General features: G+C 44.8%; 1 protein-coding gene across 3 annotated transcripts; it reads left to right on the forward strand.

Annotated features, from left to right (window-relative positions):
• The first annotated feature begins 235 nt into the window (after positions 1-235).
• Positions 236-19,218, forward strand: HOPX (HOP homeobox). Of its 3 annotated transcripts, none has more exons than XM_084832181.1 (3): positions 236-758; positions 14,531-14,708; positions 18,103-19,212. In XM_084832181.1, exons 2-3 carry the CDS (start codon positions 14,565-14,567, stop codon positions 18,178-18,180), a joined length of 222 nt encoding a protein of 73 aa, XP_084688307.1. In that variant the 5' UTR covers positions 236-758; positions 14,531-14,564; the 3' UTR covers positions 18,181-19,212. The 3 variants fall into 3 exon arrangements, with proteins under 3 accessions (XP_084688307.1, XP_084688305.1, XP_084688306.1); XM_084832179.1 differs by lacking the exon at positions 236-758 and adding an exon at positions 11,148-11,324 and having other exon boundaries at positions 18,103-19,218; XM_084832180.1 differs by lacking the exon at positions 236-758 and adding an exon at positions 11,164-11,338 and having other exon boundaries at positions 18,103-19,218.
• The last annotated feature ends 801 nt before the right edge of the window (positions 19,219-20,019 follow it).

The following is a 20,019-nucleotide window of genomic DNA, read 5'->3' on the forward strand; positions in this document are numbered from 1 at the left end:
CATTGAGCACACGTCTCCCCCAGTTCCGATGTGCTCTGCTCAGATATCAGGGTGTGGACGCCGAGTGAGCGAACAGCTTTTGTGGAGGAGCTGGAGTTGCAGCAGACCTGCCTCCCCTTCATATGCACATTTCCCCAAAGGGAAACAACTTGTGCTTCATTGGGCAACTGGTGGAATGACACGTGCAGTGGCAAATGTCCAGCAGAACTCGTGAAGCCTACTCCAGCTGCAGGGTATTCTTGGAAGGACTGCAGCATCTCAGCTCCCTCTGTTTGTCAGTCTCTCCCTCTCCCTCTCCGTGATACGCCGTAGTCAGTGAGAAAAGCCAAGGACCCGCACCCTCTGTTCTCGCTCTTTCATCGGCTCATAAGGAATCCTGCTTCATTTATGGGAAGAGTGGGGGAATTGCAACCCAGAAGACTTTAGCAGATATATTTGGAGACATTTCTCTGCATAAGCAAACTGACTGCCAAACCTGAATTGCCAGCAGGGAGAGTGACTGAACAGCTAAGCAGCTGCCGTGAGTTTCAGCCTGCCTGTGATGCAGGTTTTTCAAGTCACACACACCTGCCTGTCTCACACACTCTCTCTCTCTCTCTCTCTCTCTCTCTCATTCATTCACATTCACATTCTCTCTCTCACACTCACACACACACACACGCACGCACGTACGTGCTGTTTGAGGTAACCGCCTGCACAAGTACTTAAGCATTCACCCAGGACCTCAGCTACTTAAAGAAGATCCGGTTGCTTCCCAGGTAAGTGCAAGTTTGAACACAAGGCATTGATGTGACCTAAAGCCCAGGCTGAACTTCATGGGCCTCTCAGTGATGCTCCTGCTCTGATGGAGGTAGAGGGCAAGGGCTCAGGAGCATGCAGGGAAGCCTGGGCAGCTTTTGGGAACAGGTTCCAGGAGGAGTGTCAAGTCTTTCCAAACAGCATGTTCCAAGACGGGGAGCTTTTTCCTCTTACCTCTTGCTGCTTTTGTTGTTGCTGTTGTTGTTGACATTGTGATTATTGTTATTATTTTATAAAGCACTGTCAAGTGTATGTCGCTCACAGAGTACAAAAAACGAGAAACTCAAAACAGGTCCCTGCCCCAAGGCACTTACAAACTAAATTTTGAATGTGGGGGAAACGACATAGGGAAGGACGAGGCAAGGGTAAGGAACTGCAGAGAGAGGGGAGAGGTAAGGGACGCTTGTGGACATTTTCATAAACGTACTGCTGTGAGCATGCCACATTTATAATGATTAGTCAAATATTTCTATACTGCCTTTTGATATTGACATGTAATAGTATTTGGTATCTAAAAGAATTAGATGGTTGACATGAAATGGTATTGAAATGATAACTCCTGACAGTGTATGAGAATTCGTATATGATGCCTTCAGAAACAATCAAGAGATGCCAACAAGCCCCAAATGCCCACATTTCAAATCTGGAGATACAATTTCACATTCAAAATGGACATTTGAATGTTGAATTCAAAATTTCACTTACCCATTCAAATTATGAGTGGCAGATTTGGAAAATCCGCCAAACCAAGTATTTGTGAATACTCATTTCAGATCCATAATACTGTTTTGTGCCTCGTGCTACCCTGAATCGTTGGATGTTCCAGGAGAGCCATTCATCCTTTTGAGAAGAGCATACTGAACAGTTATAGTATGTTTTGTGAAAAACTTTTCATTTACTGCATACAAGTTGAGCAGTGGGAAGCAGGGCACACACCCTGAACGACCATGTTCATCTCGAAGCAGCATGAGTTCCTCCAAATGTGAAAGTTCTACCCTTGCAGCCCTCAAAGGCAACTTCTTGCCAACCAGCTGCAAAACTCAAACGTGCATCTCCAACTGTCCAGATTCAAATGGCTGTCCAGATTCAAATTCCTTCAGCCCTCACCTAAGTGGTCATGGTGTGGCACAAATGTTGCTAGCAAGTAGCTACCAGCTGTCAAAGACAAGCACCTTCAACTAGCAAACTATACAACACACCTTGAGAGGAGGTCCTATTGCATATACGAAGGGCATGCTTGGAACGCTGCTGTCGGGTTGATATGGTTTTCTTGTTGTTGTTGTTCAGTCGTTCAGTCGTGTCCGACTCTTCGTGACCCCATGGACCATAGCACGCCAGGCCTTCCTGTCCTGCGCTCTCTCCCGGAGCGTGCTCAAGTTCATATTCATTGCATCCGTGATGCTATCTAGCCATCTCATCCTCTGCCGTCCCCTTCTCCTTTTGCCTTCAGTCTTTCCCAGCATCAGGGTCTTTTCCAGGGAGTTTTCTCTTCGCATTAGGTGGCCAAAATATTGGAGCTTCAGCTTCATTATCTGTCCTTCCAATGAGCAGTCAGGGTTGATTTCCTTTAGGATGGACTGATTTGACCTCCTTGCAGTCCAGGGGACTCGTAAGAGTCTTCTCCAGCACCACAGTTCGAAAGCATCTATTCTTCGGTGCTCAGCCTTCCTTATAGTCCAGCTCTCACAGCCATACATTACTACTGGGAAAACCATAGCTTTGATTAGACGGACCTTTGTCGGCAAGGTGATGTCTCTGCTTCTTACTATGCTGTCTAGGTTGGCCATAGCTTTCCTCCCAAGGAGCAAGCGTCTTTTAATTTCATGGCTACAGTCACCGTCTGCAGTGATCTTGGAGCCCAAGAAAGTAAAATCTGTCACTGCTTCCATTTCTTCCCCTTCTATATGCCAGGAAGTGATGGGGCCAGATGCCATGATCTTAGTTTTTTTAATGTTGAGTTTCAAACCAGCTTTTGCACTCTGCTCTTTCACCCTCAACAAGAGGCTCTTTAGATCCTCTTCGCTTTCTGCCATTAGGGTGGTATCGTCTGCATATCGGAGGTTGTTGATAATTCTCCCAGCAATCTTAATTCCGACCTCTGATTCATCCAACCCGGCATTTCTCATGATGTACTCTGCACATAAGTTAAATAAGCAGGGTGACAATATGCAGCCTTGTCGTACTCCTTTCCCAATTTTGAACCAATCGGTTGTTCCATGTCTGGTTCTTACTGTTGCTTCTTGACCCTTGTACAGGTTTCTCAGGAGACAGGTAAGGTGGTCTGGTACTCCCATCACTTTAAGAATTTGCCACAGTTTGTTGTGATCCACACAATCAAAGGCTTTAGCGTAGTCAATGAAGCAGAAATAGACATTTTTCTGGAATTCTCTTGCTTTCTCCATGATGCAGCGAATGTTGGCGATTTGATCTCTAGTTCCTCTGCCTCTTCTAAACCCAGCTTGTATTTCCGGTAGTTCTCGGTTCGCATACTACTGAAGCCTAGCTTGTAGGATTTTGAGCATCACCTTGCTGGCATGTGAAATGAGCGCAATTGTGCGGTAGTTTGAACACTCTTTGGCGTTGCCCTTCTTTGGAATTGGAATGTAAACTGACCTTTTCCAGTCTTGTGGCCACTGTTGAGTGTTCCAGATTGCTTATTGCTTTCCAAACGCTGTCACCCTGGTTCATTCTACTGGTGTCCCTATGCTGTTTCAATGCATTGAGGAAAACCAGAGGGAACCCCTGTGAAATGTGGTGCTCTATAGCAAGACAGCCCATGTGGCAGTTCCCAGTGGAGAAAACGGATGTGTTTCCCTGTGAAGATGCCCTATGCTCCTTTCCATAAGGACAGTGCTCACCAACAGGTTGTTCTGTCGAGGATGGAAGGAGCAGGAAATAAACAGAGGCTAAGAATAGCAACTTGAGCAACAGGTTGCCGGCAGCATGTTCCATGGACCATTGAAAGGCTGTGCAGAACACAGCAGGGTGGTGGATTCGAGAGAAGCATGCATTATTTAGGCATACACTTGTCAAATCATGGCAGAGGGGGAAAGAAAAGAGAGCCTAACAGAAAGGTTTCTCTTCCCGGTGTAATGAGAAGCCTGCCATTGTTTCCACAAAACAACTAACCAAATGCCTGCCATTCAAATGAGTCAGTGGATCAGCAATATTTGTTTGATGCTCCTGCTGCTGTTCCCTAGGAAGCCTGCACAAAAGCTAAGAGCAAGATCAACATCCAGAGGCAGGTTGCTGAGGCAGGTGGCCAGGATGGCCTTATCGAGCTTTTCTACATGAGGCATTTATTGCACGCTCATCATTTTCTTCTCACGGTTGTGTACAGGTACTTTAGATGATGTCCTGACCTTCCAGGTTCACTTCTGTGTCTAACCAGCACTTCTGGCGAGTTTTTTTAGAGCAGGGAAAATGCGGCATTTAATTGTGAAAGTGAAAGAAAGCACAATTTCCTGTTGTGTATTTGCTCCTTTCCGGTATGCCACAGTGCCTCCTAGAAGTTATGTAGCAGAAAAGCAGGAAAGGAAATGCTCCTTGTGTGGTGCTCAGATCTCAGTTCGGCGACAAAACCAAAAGTAGATACAATGGATTAGCAGCTGATTAACAGCTTCATGTAGAAAAGCTCATAGGGACATCTATGTAGGGCCCCATCTACACGAGCCTTTTACTCCTGGGCGGCTGTGAGTTGAGGTCCCTCAGGAGAGACGACATAATCACCACTTTGCAGCCATCCATGGTTTTCTCCAGGAAAATGCAGATTTCCCAGGAGACGTTTTTCTGCAATGTTTCTCGTTTGCTGCGGGTTTCCCCGCAGTTGCGAGCCATCTGTCCCTTCCCCAAACCGGCTTCGCATTTTGCAGTGGGCGTGTTGTAGGTGTGCGTAGTGCTTGTGTCACTCTTTGATGCCCCTTTACTGCCCCCGTCCCTTTGCAGCTGCGCAGTTACAGAGGCACAGAGAGGCGTTTTCATTTATTTAATCACACTTTCGCACATTTCTGCAGCTTTGTATCTTCGCAATGGTTGTTTTGGACTGAGTGCCCAAGGGCCGGGGGGCGGGAATCTTGGGGGAGGACCAACTTCAATCTGGCACCATTTGGGAGCGATGGGCAGACACATACTGCTCATGCTTGTGAGTGCAAACCATCGTGAGAGTCTCAGGCTGGGGAACTGACAAACAGATGGTGTGTAAATGAAGCGACACAGAACACCCTCATTTTACCTAATGAGGGGCAGAAAGACACAACAGAACCCCTAAAATACAAACCAGTCACTGCAGCGTCACACTCCCACACTCACGGGACTGCACAGCTGCGCATTAAAGTATAATGGCAAAAAAAGGGCACGGCGGAGTCTGTTTGGGAAGCGCGCAGTAAATCGCGAGTGTATCGCAGCAGAAGCTTATTTGAAGCTGCGATGCTGTGCAGTTGTGGTGGAGTGAAGGCTGAAAGCAGTGCCATGTAGACGGGGCCCAGGTCTAACTTAGGGGACTAGGCATCCAGTTTCAGAACTACCAAACTCTGCTGTCTACATGTGCTGGGACACCTTTCCAGATTGCAGTTGGGGTGGCACAAGATTCTCAGCAAGATTTAATGACACACTTTTGGAGCTATTCAAAATTAAATGGCCAAAAACACTCACCAGTGTATTGTAAGAGCATTTGTGGTGGTGACTTTTTTACCAAGTCATCCTAGCAACGTTTTCAAAATGGGTCCAAAAATTGCCTTTTTAAGCAAAGAGATTTATGCCTTTGACGTTGTCAGGAGCGCCCTAGCTGCCTCTTACAGTCACCTCCAATAGCCAACTCAAGACACAGACGAAAAGGATTCTTTTCAAGGCTTTATTCCTTTTACAACCTAATGACTCTTTCAGATGCTAATCACCAGCGACTAAGCAAGGAACAGCACTGGGGAAAGATAGCAGAGTAGCCTAAGCTCCAGGTAAGGCAGTTAGTCCCCATTTGAAGGAGAATCATGGGAAGACCCTGAACTTATGGGCTAGGGAGAGATCCTCCCTCTTTCCCTTGGGTCCTCGGGACACGACCGTTGCTTGCGCGCCAAACGAGCGCTACGCCTCCTTTCGGCGCCCTCCATCTGTCTCCACTCCCTGCGTCTGTGCCGAGCGTCCAGCAAGCCCCCTCCAGCGCTCTGCCATTCGTTCCATGCCATAAAAAGCATCATTTTATGACTTCTGCATATCAAACCTCTGTTAAGGCTATAGGAAGAGCCTGGGCCATTGTTTTTTGTTTGTTTGCTTGGCCCAGCTAGTAGGCAGTCCTATCTAGTCCTGTAAACACTAAAATCCCCAGATCAGTTTTATACCTATTTCCCTATCATGACTTCTTCCACTGTAAATCCTGGGAATTATAATGTAGTGAGACTGTCAGAGATCCCTGCCCCTACTCAGAGTTCCAATGTTTGGGATGACTATTAAATATGTTTTGGGGCCTAACTACACTATACATTCAAGTATGTGTGACAAGCTCCCAAGGCCACTGAAAAACAGTTTCAGGAGGGGGTGATATGGAGAAGAGAAGCAGCAGGGAGAGGGGAGGCTTCACCCTTTCCCCAACCTGCCACATCTCCATTCCAAATCACCCCCTCTTCTGTTTTGTTTTGTTTTTTTAATTTGTAGGCCTCACGTCAGGGAGAATAGTGTCATCAGAGGTGGGGCTAGAGGTGCGGCCCTGAATGTAATGTACGAAGGGGGCCTCTATGGCATAGAGAACCATTCAGCAGTTACCCTTCCCCTGTTAAACAGAACTCCAGTTTGGTTTTCCTGGAAGAAGACACTGTTGTACTTCGCTTGGCACACTGCCGTGGCCCTCTTTGCAGGCACCATTCAGCAAATTAATATGCAGAGCCAGACTTGGCCAACTCCTGTTTAAGGGGCTGGGATGGGGGTGGGTGGCTTGGGGGACAGCTTAGTATCCCAGCACAACGATTCTCTTCTCAAGGCACAAGGGCTGCCAAAGGGGAACTGAGCAAGCACCGTATTGACAGCAGCAGAGAAGGGCAAGTAACAAAGCTGTGTTCCCTGGAAGAAAGTTTGGATGGAGATTAAGTTTCTATTCAAAACTGGGACAGAACAACCCCTAAACAACTTTTGGTGAATGGGCCCAGTGTCCTCTGCTGTTTCATCCTCAGGAGTGCCAGGTCAACCAGTTACTGTAAGCAGGTAGCTAATGATCATTGGCTTCAATGCAATGGGTTACAAAAGTTATATAACTACATTTTTTTTAGAGAGAAAGCATTGCAGCAGAAAAGGAGGGGACATCTCCAGGCAGGGGAAAAACACTTTCCTCTCTTTTCTGTATTCTTCAGCATTCAGATTTTCATTTGTTTCGTTATGCAAAACTTTATTTTCATGTTTTAATGCATGTTAAAGCTGAGGGCCAAACTAAACATGACATTAAATGCTTCTTTGCATTCAACAGGCAGGTTTTTTAAAATGCTGAGGAAGTGGAAATTTTGCTAGTTAACATTCATTTGCTGGTGAGGCTCTGTGGATTGATTCCTCTGATTCAGCTGCTTACAGCTGAAGGGAGAATCTTTTCCCATTCCCAGAAAGAAAGAAAGAAAGAAAGAAAGAAAGAAAGAAAGAAAGAAAGAAAAGACGGCCCTCCTTCAGCAAAAACTCTGGTCTGAAACAGAAAGGTACCTCCAACCAATGAAACATTACAGAAGCATTGTTATTATAGCACATCCTTCTGCTTCCTGTCATGTTCAAGGAGAAGGAAGGTTGTAGATATCATAGAGATGCAGGCAGGAAAGACGAGAGTCCTCCCGTAACCCTCCCTTCATGAACCCATTTTGAAGCTGCCATTTGAGTGGCAGGATTATGACACAAATAGGGGGATGACTGGGAGATGTTGGAAACTGTAGTCCAACACTTCTGGAGGGCACCAGGTCGGGGAAGGTGGATATAGGGCAATGACCTATTTACACAGAGAAAGACGTCCAGCTGGAAACGAATTGCTGATCAAACTGCTTAGCGGCTGATGCTTTGGTAATCACAGCCCCTTAGCTGGCAGTCTCCAAAATGCTACCTCTTCTATAGGGTCCCCATGGAGTTGTTTGCTGCAGTGGCTGCAGTATTGATTCTTGCAGGTTCTGTATGGCGAATGCATAATGGGTGACGCTGTGATTTGTTGACGTGAGCCTGTGCTGCCACCCAAACCAGATGCACTGTCAATCTGCCTGAGCACAGAAGGTTGCCGCATCCTGACAAACTGCGGCGTGAGGCCAATATTTAAGTGTAGCATGGGTAGATAGGAGGAGAGACCTACCAGGCGTGTCCTTCATCTCCCCAAACTGCTTTTTTAAAGCCACTTCTTCCCCAGTTGGTGCTCCAACACCAGAAGTAACACTTGCTAGGAGGAAAATGGCTTAAGAAAAACAGGGGCTGAGAGGCCTTTTGCTCTGAAAGGTGGCCTAGAAATATTTTAAATAAGTAGATAAGCGCACACTAACAGTTTCAGGTAGGAAAGCACTGTGTGTGTGTTGGGGGGGGCGCTCCATGTTCCACCTGACAGTCCTGTACTTTAAATTTCTCCCACACACAGAAGAATCAGCAGGGCCTGGATTGGGGCCTGACGTCCACTTCTTGCTGTATCCGGTGTGGCAAAATCGAGCATGAGTCATGCAGATCACTTCAAGAAAGCTCTGGCTTTGAGTTTCTACCACAGTTGTGCCACTCTGTGCTTTCCTTGTAACGTATATTGGACAGAAAGCGCTTTTAAAGGGCGCAAAAATTTTCCACGGTGTTATTTCTGTGTTGCTCTCTCTGCAGAGGCTTAAATATTGTCACAGAGCACCATGTCCAGTGATTTGGAGATGTAATCGATTTCTTTTTGTGGCTTTGCTCCTCTTGGTTAACCTTGAGAAAGTTTCTTTGCTTTTCTGCACCACAGTTTTGCTGTTTCTGAAATGATGCAGTAGCTATGTAGCAGTATCCACAGTAAGGCTTCCCTGCTATTCCCTGCTATATAAAGCCCTCTAGGGACTCTGGGTGTAAAGCTTCACAGACAATTCAACTCTATGGGAGGGAGGGAGAAATTGAAAATGTGGAGAAGGGGGGGCAGGCTACTAGTATTGATACATTTTAGCAATTCTATTTCCAGATTATGCCAGCACAAATAACTTGATATTATCAGACTGATATTACTGCATTCCCATTGAAATAGATGATGCAGTGCATAGTTAAACTATGGAACCTATTGCCACAAGATGTAGTGATGGCCACCAATTTGGAGAGCTTTAAAAGGGGATTAGACAAATTCATGGAGGATAAGGCTATCCATGGCTACTGGTCATGATGGCTATATATTGCCCTGCTTCTGCTGCCAGCTGGTGACAGCTGAGGGAGGAGCCTGAGAGAGCTGGACTTTCACCAGGGCTGATGGACTGACCCTGCCTTCCATCTCGCCCTGCTCTGCAGCTTGATGAAATGGCTGCTGCCTGGGGACAGGGACCTGCAGGAAGGAGGTGCTAGATATGAACAAAAGATGTACAGAGAAGCCCATATATTTTTGTATAAGTCACATTTAAATTGCAGATACCTGCTGCACATGACTTTTGGAGAGCAGCCCAGAAGCACTCAGGTGGCTCCCTGAGGTTAGGAAACCTACTGGCCTGGTTTATGGTCCTGAGGTGGGAATTTGGGAGCACCTCCTTCCTGCCGGTCCCTGTCCCCAGGCAGCAGCCATTTCATCAAGCTGCAGAGCAGGGGGAGATGGAAGGCAAGGTCAGTCCATCAGCCCTGGCGAAAGTCCAGCTCTCTCAGGCTCCTCCCTCAGCTATCACCAGCTGGCAGCAGAAGCAGGGCAATATATAGCCATCATGACCAGTAGAGCACTCAGGTGGCTCCCAGAGGTTAGGAAACCTACTGGTCTGGTTTATGGTCCTGAGGTGGGAATTTGCCACAGAGAAGCAGTGTGATGGGGACAGAACCTTCACCTTCCCCCAGGTTCTCCATACCAAATTACCCCCAGTGACCTTTCCTCCTAGCAAAGTCCAAAATATGGTCAAACATCTGTTTTGAATCCCATGGAAGAAACAGCATCTAGGAAGACGATTTAGGGTGGAAAGGAAATGGTTAATCACCCCCTCCCCACACTGTTTCACTGCTCCAAATGTCTCTCTCCTGAAGCTATTACTTTCTCTCTTTTTTAAAAAAAAATGTGTTGGGGGTAGGGATGTCCAGTGCTGGGAAATCTGGTTCTTTTTTTTTACTCAACTGAGTTCTGTGGCATGTACAACTCGATTTGCGAGCTGAGCTCTGGGAACTTGGTTGTGCATTTTTTCCTGCAGGTTGTGCAATTTGTACAAATTTCTGAGCAATTTGCACAAATTATGGCCGTAATTTGTGCAAATCGCTCAGAAATTTGCACAAATTGAGGAACCTGCAGGGGGGTTCTCCAGCATCCCTAGTTGGGGGCTCTTGTGCAGTTAAATCCTAAGATGCCTTAAACCTGGTCAGACTATCCATTCAGCTCAGTATTGCTTCCTCTGACTGGCAGCAGTTTTCCAGGATCTCAGGCAGAAAGGCTCTTTCCTGTCACCTGCTGTCTGGTCATTTAACTGGAAACTCCAGCGGCTGAATGCATGGAAAGTATGTGGTCTAACCATTGAGCTTAAGTCTCTCGTCTAAGACTTGCCATGCTAGATTCAACAGAAAATGAACCTAAACAAGCACCTTGTCTGCAATAGATCTACAATGGAAAATCCCATTGGTCCAGAAAGAGCAAAGGAAATTGTTGTTCTCCAGATAGCAAATGGTATTGTTTTCACACATTGTAAGCCAGCTTGGAGACCATTTGATCAAAAGCTGGAGTATAAATCTATAAAATAGACAAACATGAGACATTGCAGGCTTTCGGGGAATCATGAAGTACAGTAACCTTACAAATGTTCTCTCTGGTCTGGTGAATTATTTCTTGAGTTAAACATTCCTATTTCACAAGAGCCTTTTAGATAAATGAGGAAATAAACACACTTGGATTCTGTTTCAATGCAGATTGACAAGCATAAAATTAGCACAGTGTATCTATAAATAGAACATCCAGTTCCTAACATTCTCTCTCTTTATCACACCATCAGAAACGCACGCTTCTATCTCACTCTAGCTCCAAACTAGGAAGAAGAGCCTGAGAGAGGGTGACCTGGTCTCTGGTCTCTCTGACACATGCTATGCAAGGGGGAGGGGAGCAATGTGTCTCTGCACAAATGCATATACACAGACGGAGCAGACCTATGGGTAGGGTGTCATAATTATGGCATCATATTGTTGCCACATGTTGATTGGTGGCATGCATGCCTACAGTGATTTACAATGTTGTCATTGGTGGATGGTGGAGGTATTGCCAGGGACTCTGTAAGAGGAGCTTCAGTGTTGCGCTGTTGCTTCTACTGCTATTCTGATGCTTTCTACTTTGCTGTTGGGAGTGCTGAAGATTGTGACTACCTTATGTGGGAGTTTGCCCTAACATACCAGCTGCTGGCATAGTAGGATCATAGGTAATATCAGTAAGGTATTTATAGATTCGTTGATCTATTCTTTCAGTCATTCTAATTTCTAAAAATGAACTAAGAAATGCTATGAGATTGCCTAGCTAATTACTAATTGAATCAAGCCTTTCAAGCAATGTGTTTTACAGTCAGTACTTTCACAATGAATGAGCCATTTGGTGGACACTGAACAACTAGTGCACAGATCTGTTGATAACCACATTGAATATTTGACTGCTTATTTTACTAGCAAATTTTATCTCATCTGCAGGAGCTGCTGCTATAGAGATTGCTGGGTTAAAAATAAAATACTGAGATGTAGACCTTAATTTCTAAAAAAAATATGGTTCTGTGGGGCTCAAGTGTTTCCAGAAACAGATGCTTCTGATAAGGAAGCCCTTTCCCCTAATTCCTGAATTGTATGGCTGCAAAGAAGGCGAATGCTATTTTGGGCTGCGTTAATAGGAGTATAGCTTCCAAATCCCGGGAAGTACTAGTTCCCCTCTACTCAGCACTGGTTAGGCCTCATCTGGAGTACTGTGTCCAGTTCTGGGCACCGCATTTTAAGAAGGATGCAGACAAGCTGGAGAGGATTCAGAGGAAGGCAACAAAGGTGATCAGGGGACTGGAAACAAAACCTTATGAAGAGAGACTGAAAGAACTGGGCATGTTTAGCCTTGAGAGGAGAAGACTGTGGGAAGATATGATAGCGCTCTTCAAGTACTTGAAAGGTTGTCACAGAGAGGAAGGCCAGGATCTCTTCTCGATCATCCCAGAATGCAGGACACGGAATAATGAGCTCAAGTTACAGGAAGCCAGATTCCATCTGAGCATCAGGAAAAACTTCCTGTTAGAGCAATGCAACAATGGAACAAATTACCTAGGGAGGTGGTGGGCTCTCCCGCATTGGAGGCATTCAAGATGAGGCTGGACAGCCATCTGTCAGGGATGCTCTGCTTTGGATTCCTGCATTGAGCAGCGGGTTGGACTCAATGGTCTTATAGGCCCCTTCCAACCCTATTCTATGATTCTATGGACTACCTTTGCCTGTCTACTGGTGCTTTCAGGCTTTTAATGTGCAATTGCCATGCCTCCTTCATGCGATTCTACTGAGATTCCAGATGATGTAGAGTTTTTCAGTACAAGGCATGTATCATACACTCATCATTCCCTACTCATGATTGTTTATGGGTTCTTTAGACAATGTTGTGACCCTCCAGTTTCACTTCTGTGTCTAAAAAACACTTTCAGCAAGTTTTTTTAGAGCAGGGAAAATCTGGTATTTATTTGTAAAAGTGAAAGAAAATGCTTTTTTCACTTGTGTAGTTGTGCTATTCCATTATACCACAGTGCCACCTAGAGCTTATGTAGTGGAAAAGCAGGCAAGGAAATGCTCTTCGTATAGTGCTTGGATCTCAGTTCCATGACAAAACCAAAAGTAGATAGAGTGGATTAACAGCCTCGAGTAGAAAAGCTTGTAATCATCCAGTTGTAATCGTCCCATGTTTTCCTGCTGCTTTCCCCATCTTTATTCTTACCACAGAAAATCCATTAAAGAAAGAGCAGAATAGCAGCACAGTCTCTTTGCTGGTGTGGATAAAAGAATGCGCAATTGAAGCATACTGGGAGGAATTGTCCCTGGAGAAGGTGGATGATGTGTCAGGGATTCCCCTACTTTCTCTAGTGCTAGAAGTGCATTTCCAGTTTCAGAGCCAACTAACAAACAGGGAGATCAAGTTAGCTAGCAGCTTTGTGAAACTGACTAGAAGGAGTTGTCTGATTAGATCATGCTGTGAAATTGATAGACTACAGATGGGACATTCTGAGTTGAAATTGACTAGACTTACAGCCTGATCCATCACCATACGTCCTCAGAAGTAAGTTTAGCTTCAATCCCCTAGTCCTGTGCTGCAGGCACTAAAAACATTTAATTTTTTTTTAAAAACTCTGTGCTACTTCTAACGCTGTAAAACAAACACACATGCACACATAAAATATGGTGCTAAAATGGTGCTGAAAAGCACCTGCTTCAAACTGTTGGGAGATGGGTGTGTGTGGTGATCAATGAGAGGTGGAGAAAGAGGAGGGTACAACTCTGCCCACATGGCGATGTCATGCACACCATTTGGGCAGAACATAGTGAAATGCACACACCTTAAAAAAGTTCTAGACCCCTGGTGTGGACAGTCAATTGCAATTCCACTTGCAGCTTACAGTAGAAGAGCAACGCTTGGTAGCACTAGGAGCCCATCTGGGAAAAGCTTACAGTACAAACGTAAGTGGTTGTGACCTGGTTTTACTGTCATGAATTTCCTCAAAGAAACTTGGGAATTGTGACTTAGTGAGAGTAATGAGAAGTCTGTGTTAGAGAATCCTCGTCCCCTTCGCACAACTACCGTTCCTGGATTTCTTGAATGACTATTCAACCAGGTTAAGTCCATGATGTAGATCTGCCTCAAGTGAAACAATGACCTATTCATTGACCTTTGCTTTGAATCTTTGCACAGTTTGAAACAATTTCTTGACTTTCAGAAATGATGGCTTTAATGGAAATAGCAGGTTTCGAGGTTTACAGACATAATCTTGTAGTCAGAACCTTTTAGAGTTCTCTGGCATCATGAGTAGATACCAGAGCTATGTTCTTCTGATATTATGGTAATTACAGGATAGAATTTGCTCCCAAAATCTTGTACAAAATTCCCCTGAGCTAATTTTAATGAATATTCACTAGAAGGTGAATATCTACATATTTGATATTTGTGTTTGCATCCAAATCTACTTAATTTCAATATTTAATATTTGAACAGTTAATGTTTGTCAGTATGTCGTAGTTGACATGTAATGGTATTTAGCATTTGACAGTATTTTAGAGCAGACATGAAATGTTATTTAGTATTTGACTGCATTTGATCATTGACATGCAATGGTGGTTAGCATTTTACAGTTAATACCTTATGAGATGTCATATTTGACCCCTGCCAAATTCAAAACAATTAAGGGTTGCCAATAAGTCTGAAGCACTCAAACATTGAATTATATGGATGGGAGTTTTACATTCAAAATGCACATTTCAAATTCAGCATTTCACATTTAAATGTTGAATGGAAACATTGGAGCGTTTGTCAAAAATCTTTCTCAGTTGTATCGAAAGGAAGAGTCAGGTGGTAAACTTTGTACAGGGTCTAACTCTAGTGTCTGTATATCTTTCTCTCTAGCTCACTGTTGCCATCACATTTGTGCAAAGAGAAGATGTCCATGGAAAGGGCCGTCAGCCCCACAGAGGAACAGCTGGAGATCTTGGAGTATAACTTCAACAAAGTGAACAGGCACCCTGACCCAGCTACCCTTTGCCTTATTGCTGCTGAGGCAGGGCTGACCGAGGAAGAGACACTGGTGAGCACCTGAGTCACTGGACAGGAAGGCCAGCCCCAGCCCCAGAATCCAGGCCCATAGGAGACTCCTCCATTAGTCTCAGTACTTGCAGAGCTTCTTTCTACACTCAGCCTTCCACTTTCCTCCCCACAGTAAATGCACCCAATGCATTTGTCGTTCATTTACTATGGGTTGGTCCAGATATGTGTGCTCACCACTTGATGGTTACAGCAGCAAGTGGGGACTTGTATATGTGAACGGATCTTCACAAGACTCCATGGAGAACTTTTACACTGCCACACATGACCTCAGGGCCAAACGAGATGTAGCAAGGGCTGATGCCCTTCTTCATGCATGACCCCTGCTCATCCATCACTACCAGAACTTTTCTTCCCAGCCTGGGCTCATTTCTAATACTGCAACTGGGCTGGGATTAAAGTGCCTGTAGTGATGGAGCATAGGGAGGTAAGGAGGGCAAGGGAAGAAATTCCACCCCCCCATGTTAAAATTAGACCTGCTGCACCCCCATCCTATCCTAACCTTATATAATATACATGAAGAGGGCAGGCATTTTGAATTTGGCAGCCATTATGAGGCTATAATGGCTGCCCCATTATGGCCTCATTTGGCCCTCAAACACTATAGCTTGGTTCATACATAACAGCAACTCAGAATATGGGTTGCTGAATCATGGGTTGTTCTTGAATCGTGGGTTGTCGTTAATGTCCGAACACTACACTATGGTTTAAGTATGGGTTGTTAACCAGTTCAAAACCCAACAAACCTTGGATTCCCTGCTTTGATTGTTCATGGTTAATAATCCAGGCAGAGAACCCATGGTTTGTTGTTGGGTTGTGAACTCTGGGTTGTTAACAACCCATAGTTAAACCAAAGTGCAGGGTTCGCACATAGCAACAACCCATGATTCATCCACTGCCCATGATTCAGCCACAACCCATGCTCAACCCATACTAGCCTGTACTATGAGTTGTCATTACGTATGAACCAGGTCACTTGGTTTCATTTCAATGGAGCCAATTTGCACATGCAATTTGGGTCAATAAAGCAATGATAAATTGAGCAACACAGGGCTGATCTGGTACCCCTGTGGTGAGTTTCCCAACCCCGGTCATGTTGTTTAGTAGAATGAATCCGGCCTACCATGTAGTGAGTTTTCATAAGTTTCTCCTGGCAGCTGTAGTGACCAAAGATGGCTTTGGGTGGGGAGACGTTCTACATCAGCCTTCTCCAGTCTAGTGCTCTCCAGATGTGTTGGCCAATGGCCATTCTGGCTGGGGGTGATGGGTGTTGTAGTGCAACACATCAGGTTAGGGAAGGCAGTCTATGTGATGTGCAGGATTCTAGGCAATAAGCAAGTAATGTGGCCAGGAGATGAGGGGGAAACTAGGTCCAAGGATGCTGACTCCTGAAGAGAGCAAAACCTCTGGACTGGCTCAAATCCAGGCCCCAAACTGTGCTTCTTTCACTTGAGAAAGCCACCATCTTCCTTTGATTCACATCTTTCAGATGCACCTCAGTCAGCCGAAGCCAAAACAAAAACAAGTTCTGCTTCTCCACATTGTGAATGAAGCTCAAGATTTTCCACCAAATGGTCACAATTTAATGTTATGAATATGTAAACTATACACATTTTGAATTTTGCTGCATTTATTTTCTTTAGCACTACATCTAGTCTGCACTTCTTGCTCTCCTCTTTGTTTTTTCCTGAATACTTCCCCCTCCCTTGTGTTCTAAGTAAGTCACTGTCTCCGGTCCAGACTCCTGATTGTTATTTTGTAAGAGCAATGTGACCTGCTGCCACAGTGGACACTAAGTACATAATTATTTAGCAATATCCTCTTCTGCCATTGACTGGCTTATTTGCAGAAAATCACAGCTTGTGTGTGGGTGGGGATTTTTGAAAAGAAAACAGCATGGAGAGAAAGGATTAAACCCTCTCTCCCATGCACTGTGTTCCCAGTCTGGATCTTTCTCCCTAACCTGACAGCTTTTGCTAAGGAAAGTGAATGGACGGTTGGAAGCACATTTTTAAAAGCATGTGCGTAACATAATGGGTTGAATCCAGCTGTTGTTCTGCCAATGGAAGCAACCCAAGTGGTGTTTTGCTCAGAGCACTCTCACCGGTGGAAGGGGCAGGCAATCTTCCCTGGTTCTCTCCTCCCTCTGCAACCCCCCGCACTCCCTCTGTCTCCACCCCCACCCCGCCCCAGCTAAATGATTCCTTCACTGGATCAGAAGACTCCCATGGGTGAAAGGCACCCAGTTCTGTCCACACGTGGTATATGACAGATCCAACCCAATGTGTAGTCCTCCCCGCTCCAGTCTATAATGCAGCAAAATGAAGTGGGAATGAAGTGGTAGAGTCTTGAAGTGGTTGAGTGGATCGTACCATGTTAGGTTGCAGATGGAGGTCACATTTTTGAAAGGTCCTTTCATTAAAAAAACAAAATCCAAACACCTCCCTGCATGTAGAAAATGGGTACAGGGCGGAGTAGACTGGGCAAGAACTTTTCTCCCTGATGTGCTGGTTTTGTTTACTTGCAGGAGCTTTTCTTTTTCTTTTTACTGAGCATTCAAAAATGTCACCCCTGCCTGAAATTTGAAGTGGTACAGTCTACTTGATACACACACACACACACACACTCCCCAGATTCTGCCAACTCATTGTGCTACGTGCCTCAACCATGCCTGTTGCCCCATCCTTTTCTCATGTGCACTCTACACTCTCAGCAGCTCACCCAGTGGTGTAACTAGGTGATTTTCGACCCAGGACTTAACTGTCTGACTTACCCTGTTTAGAGGGCCATTGCACTGCTTCAGTTGTGAAGCACACAGCTACCATTTCTCCTCATCCTTACCCACTGCCGTTCCATGCTTTACAGCTGAACCGCTTCTACATTCTTGATGTGTTAGAGCCAATTAAAAAATGTTTGCCAACCCTCATAAAAAAAGAAATACTTTGAGTACATGCAGTTTTACATTTTAAACTCGCTTAAATCATAGCACCGTCATGAGTACAAACATAAAATAGAGTTTGCTTCTGCTACCCTGAGGCTAAACATATTTACTTGGAAATAAGCACCATGTTGTTGTAGAGAAGGATAATGTCTTGCTAAAGAAAGAATAATAAAACAAGTATCTTTATCCATGTATATGCCCAACTGCGAAATGTTTTTTTTTTTTAATAAGAAAATGCTAATGCCCTGTTTGCCACTGCCCCCATCACCTGCCACTCTCTGGGTGGTCATTTTGGGGAGGAGGGGAGTCTGGGTTCAAGTGGCATCACTGAGCTCACCCTGCCAGATTTTATCATCATATGCCCTTATCCCAATGTATTGGGCCAGACTTCTCAATTTCTCCATATTTGTCCTGCCATGTTCCTTTGTTTCCCCAGAAATGGTTCAAGAAGCGCCTGGCGGAGTGGAGGAAATCGGAAGGGCTCCCTTCAGAGTGTGGGTCCGTCAGAGACTGACTTGAACTTTCCTTCTGGAGATGGCCCTGGAAAAGCAGTTATTACTTTTGCTGTGGAACATCATGTTGCTATCAAACTCATTTTTTCTTGTTATTTAACCTACTGCCTTATTTAAAATGTACATAACCTCAGGGGGAAATAACTGTATAAAATCATATATGCTAGTTATAATGTAATAGTTTACAGCAAGTATAAAGCAAATCCCACTGACTACAGCTACTTTGGTAGTGGCGTGGAGGGGTGGGCGTGGTTAAGAATAATAATAACATTCCCCTTAATTCCTGGCGAAACTAATATGAATGAGCAGACTGAGTGAGATATAATTTTCAGTGCCAGAGCATAGGAGAGCAGCATCCAGAAAACCAACGGCATTAATCAACAATGTGGAAGAGCTTGACAAAACACTGGCCCATGATCTGGCCCCACTTGCACGTGTGGAGGCCTTGGTATATGCGACAGGCACCCCTCCCGGAGACCACGTTGCATCTTGCCTGAACTCATGTTCAACTCCTAGCACCTGTGGATGCAGAAAAATCAGACCGTGGCATTCCTCCAGGCCAGGTGCACCAGTGCACATAAGGAAAAATCTCTCTGCACTGCCCAGAAGGGTACCTAGCAGCCAATTTGGCTGCTTGCAGCTGGACCATGTGAAGACACAACTCGCCAGAACATGCCACTGCATTCAGTACTGACTGGATCCAGAATGTGCCAATGCATCCAGCTTCTCCCTCCTGCCCACCCCCAGCTTTCTGATTTTAATTTGGTAGACGCTGTATTATTAAGAGAGCTGTCAACTCTTAGAGGACGCTCCTTCTTCATTGGTCTGGCACAATACACCCTGCATGCAGACACACTACCCAGTCCCCCCTATAAGGATTGGATTATGCCCATAGTTCACTGGATTTCAACATCAAAATGAAAATGTGTGCATGCTTTTACACAATGGCCACATTTCTTATTTTCCCCCAAAAGGCATTGCACTAAATAAGAAAGAATATTTTCCACCAAATATGTTAATAAAATCAAACATTGTGCTCAAACTGGATGTGTGTGCCTCTGATTGACTTGGTGTCTGTTTGTCTTATCTGCAAAATAACAGTATTCCATCATCCTCTCATATGTCCAAGAAACAGAACCCAAAAGGTGACTTCATACCATTGCACATTGTATCTAGTTCTGTATAATACTGGGCCCATCCAACCAATCCATGTGCAGCAAATGTGCCACTATTCATCTAATTTTTGGAAAATTAAAAGAAATGTAAAGTTTATTGAAGTTTTAAAACCCGCAACGTACATTTTGGTGAAAATCTGAAGAACAATGTTTTGAAATCGGTGTTCGTGTCTGGCCCCCTCAGATCCAGCCAAAATTAAACACAGTTAGGTATTAATTAATTACATTTCTAATCTGCCCAATAACTAATGTTCTCTGGGCAGATTACAAACAGTTAAAAATATGATGCCATAGAACAGTTATAAATATAAAATACAATACAAATATTTAAAAGAATAAAATACAGTACAATGCAAAACAATAAACAGGACAGGAATCAATAGAATGAGAAACTATGCCTGGGAGGAAAGACATGGCTTTGCCTGGTGCTGAAAAGATAACAACGTGGGTGCCAGGTGAACCTCTTTGGGCAGTTCATTCCAAAACTGGGGTGCCACAACTGAAAAGTCCCTCTCTCTTGTAGCAACACATCTAGATTCCTTTGATGGGGGCACCCAGAGGAGGACCTCTGAAGATGACCTCAGGGTCTGAGCAGGTACATATGGGAGGAGACATTCCTTTAGATACTCTGGTCCCAGGCCATTTAAGGCCTTTAAAGGTCAACAC

Source organism: Heloderma suspectum, chromosome 2 (assembly GCF_057233095.1).
Source record: "Heloderma suspectum isolate Gila_16-S chromosome 2, 16-S_ref, whole genome shotgun sequence".
Lineage (NCBI taxonomy): Eukaryota > Metazoa > Chordata > Lepidosauria > Squamata > Helodermatidae > Heloderma > Heloderma suspectum.

Bases quoted from the DNA above. Each gene is read 5' to 3' on its own strand.
- HOPX (XM_084832181.1), top strand. From the start codon at position 14,565: ATGTCCATGGAAAGGGCCGTCAGCCCCACAGAGGAACAGCTGGAGATC. The intron at 14,709-18,102 runs GTGAGCACCTGA...TTGTTTCCCCAG, and splicing joins TGACCGAGGAAGAGACACTG to AAATGGTTCAAGAAGCGCCT.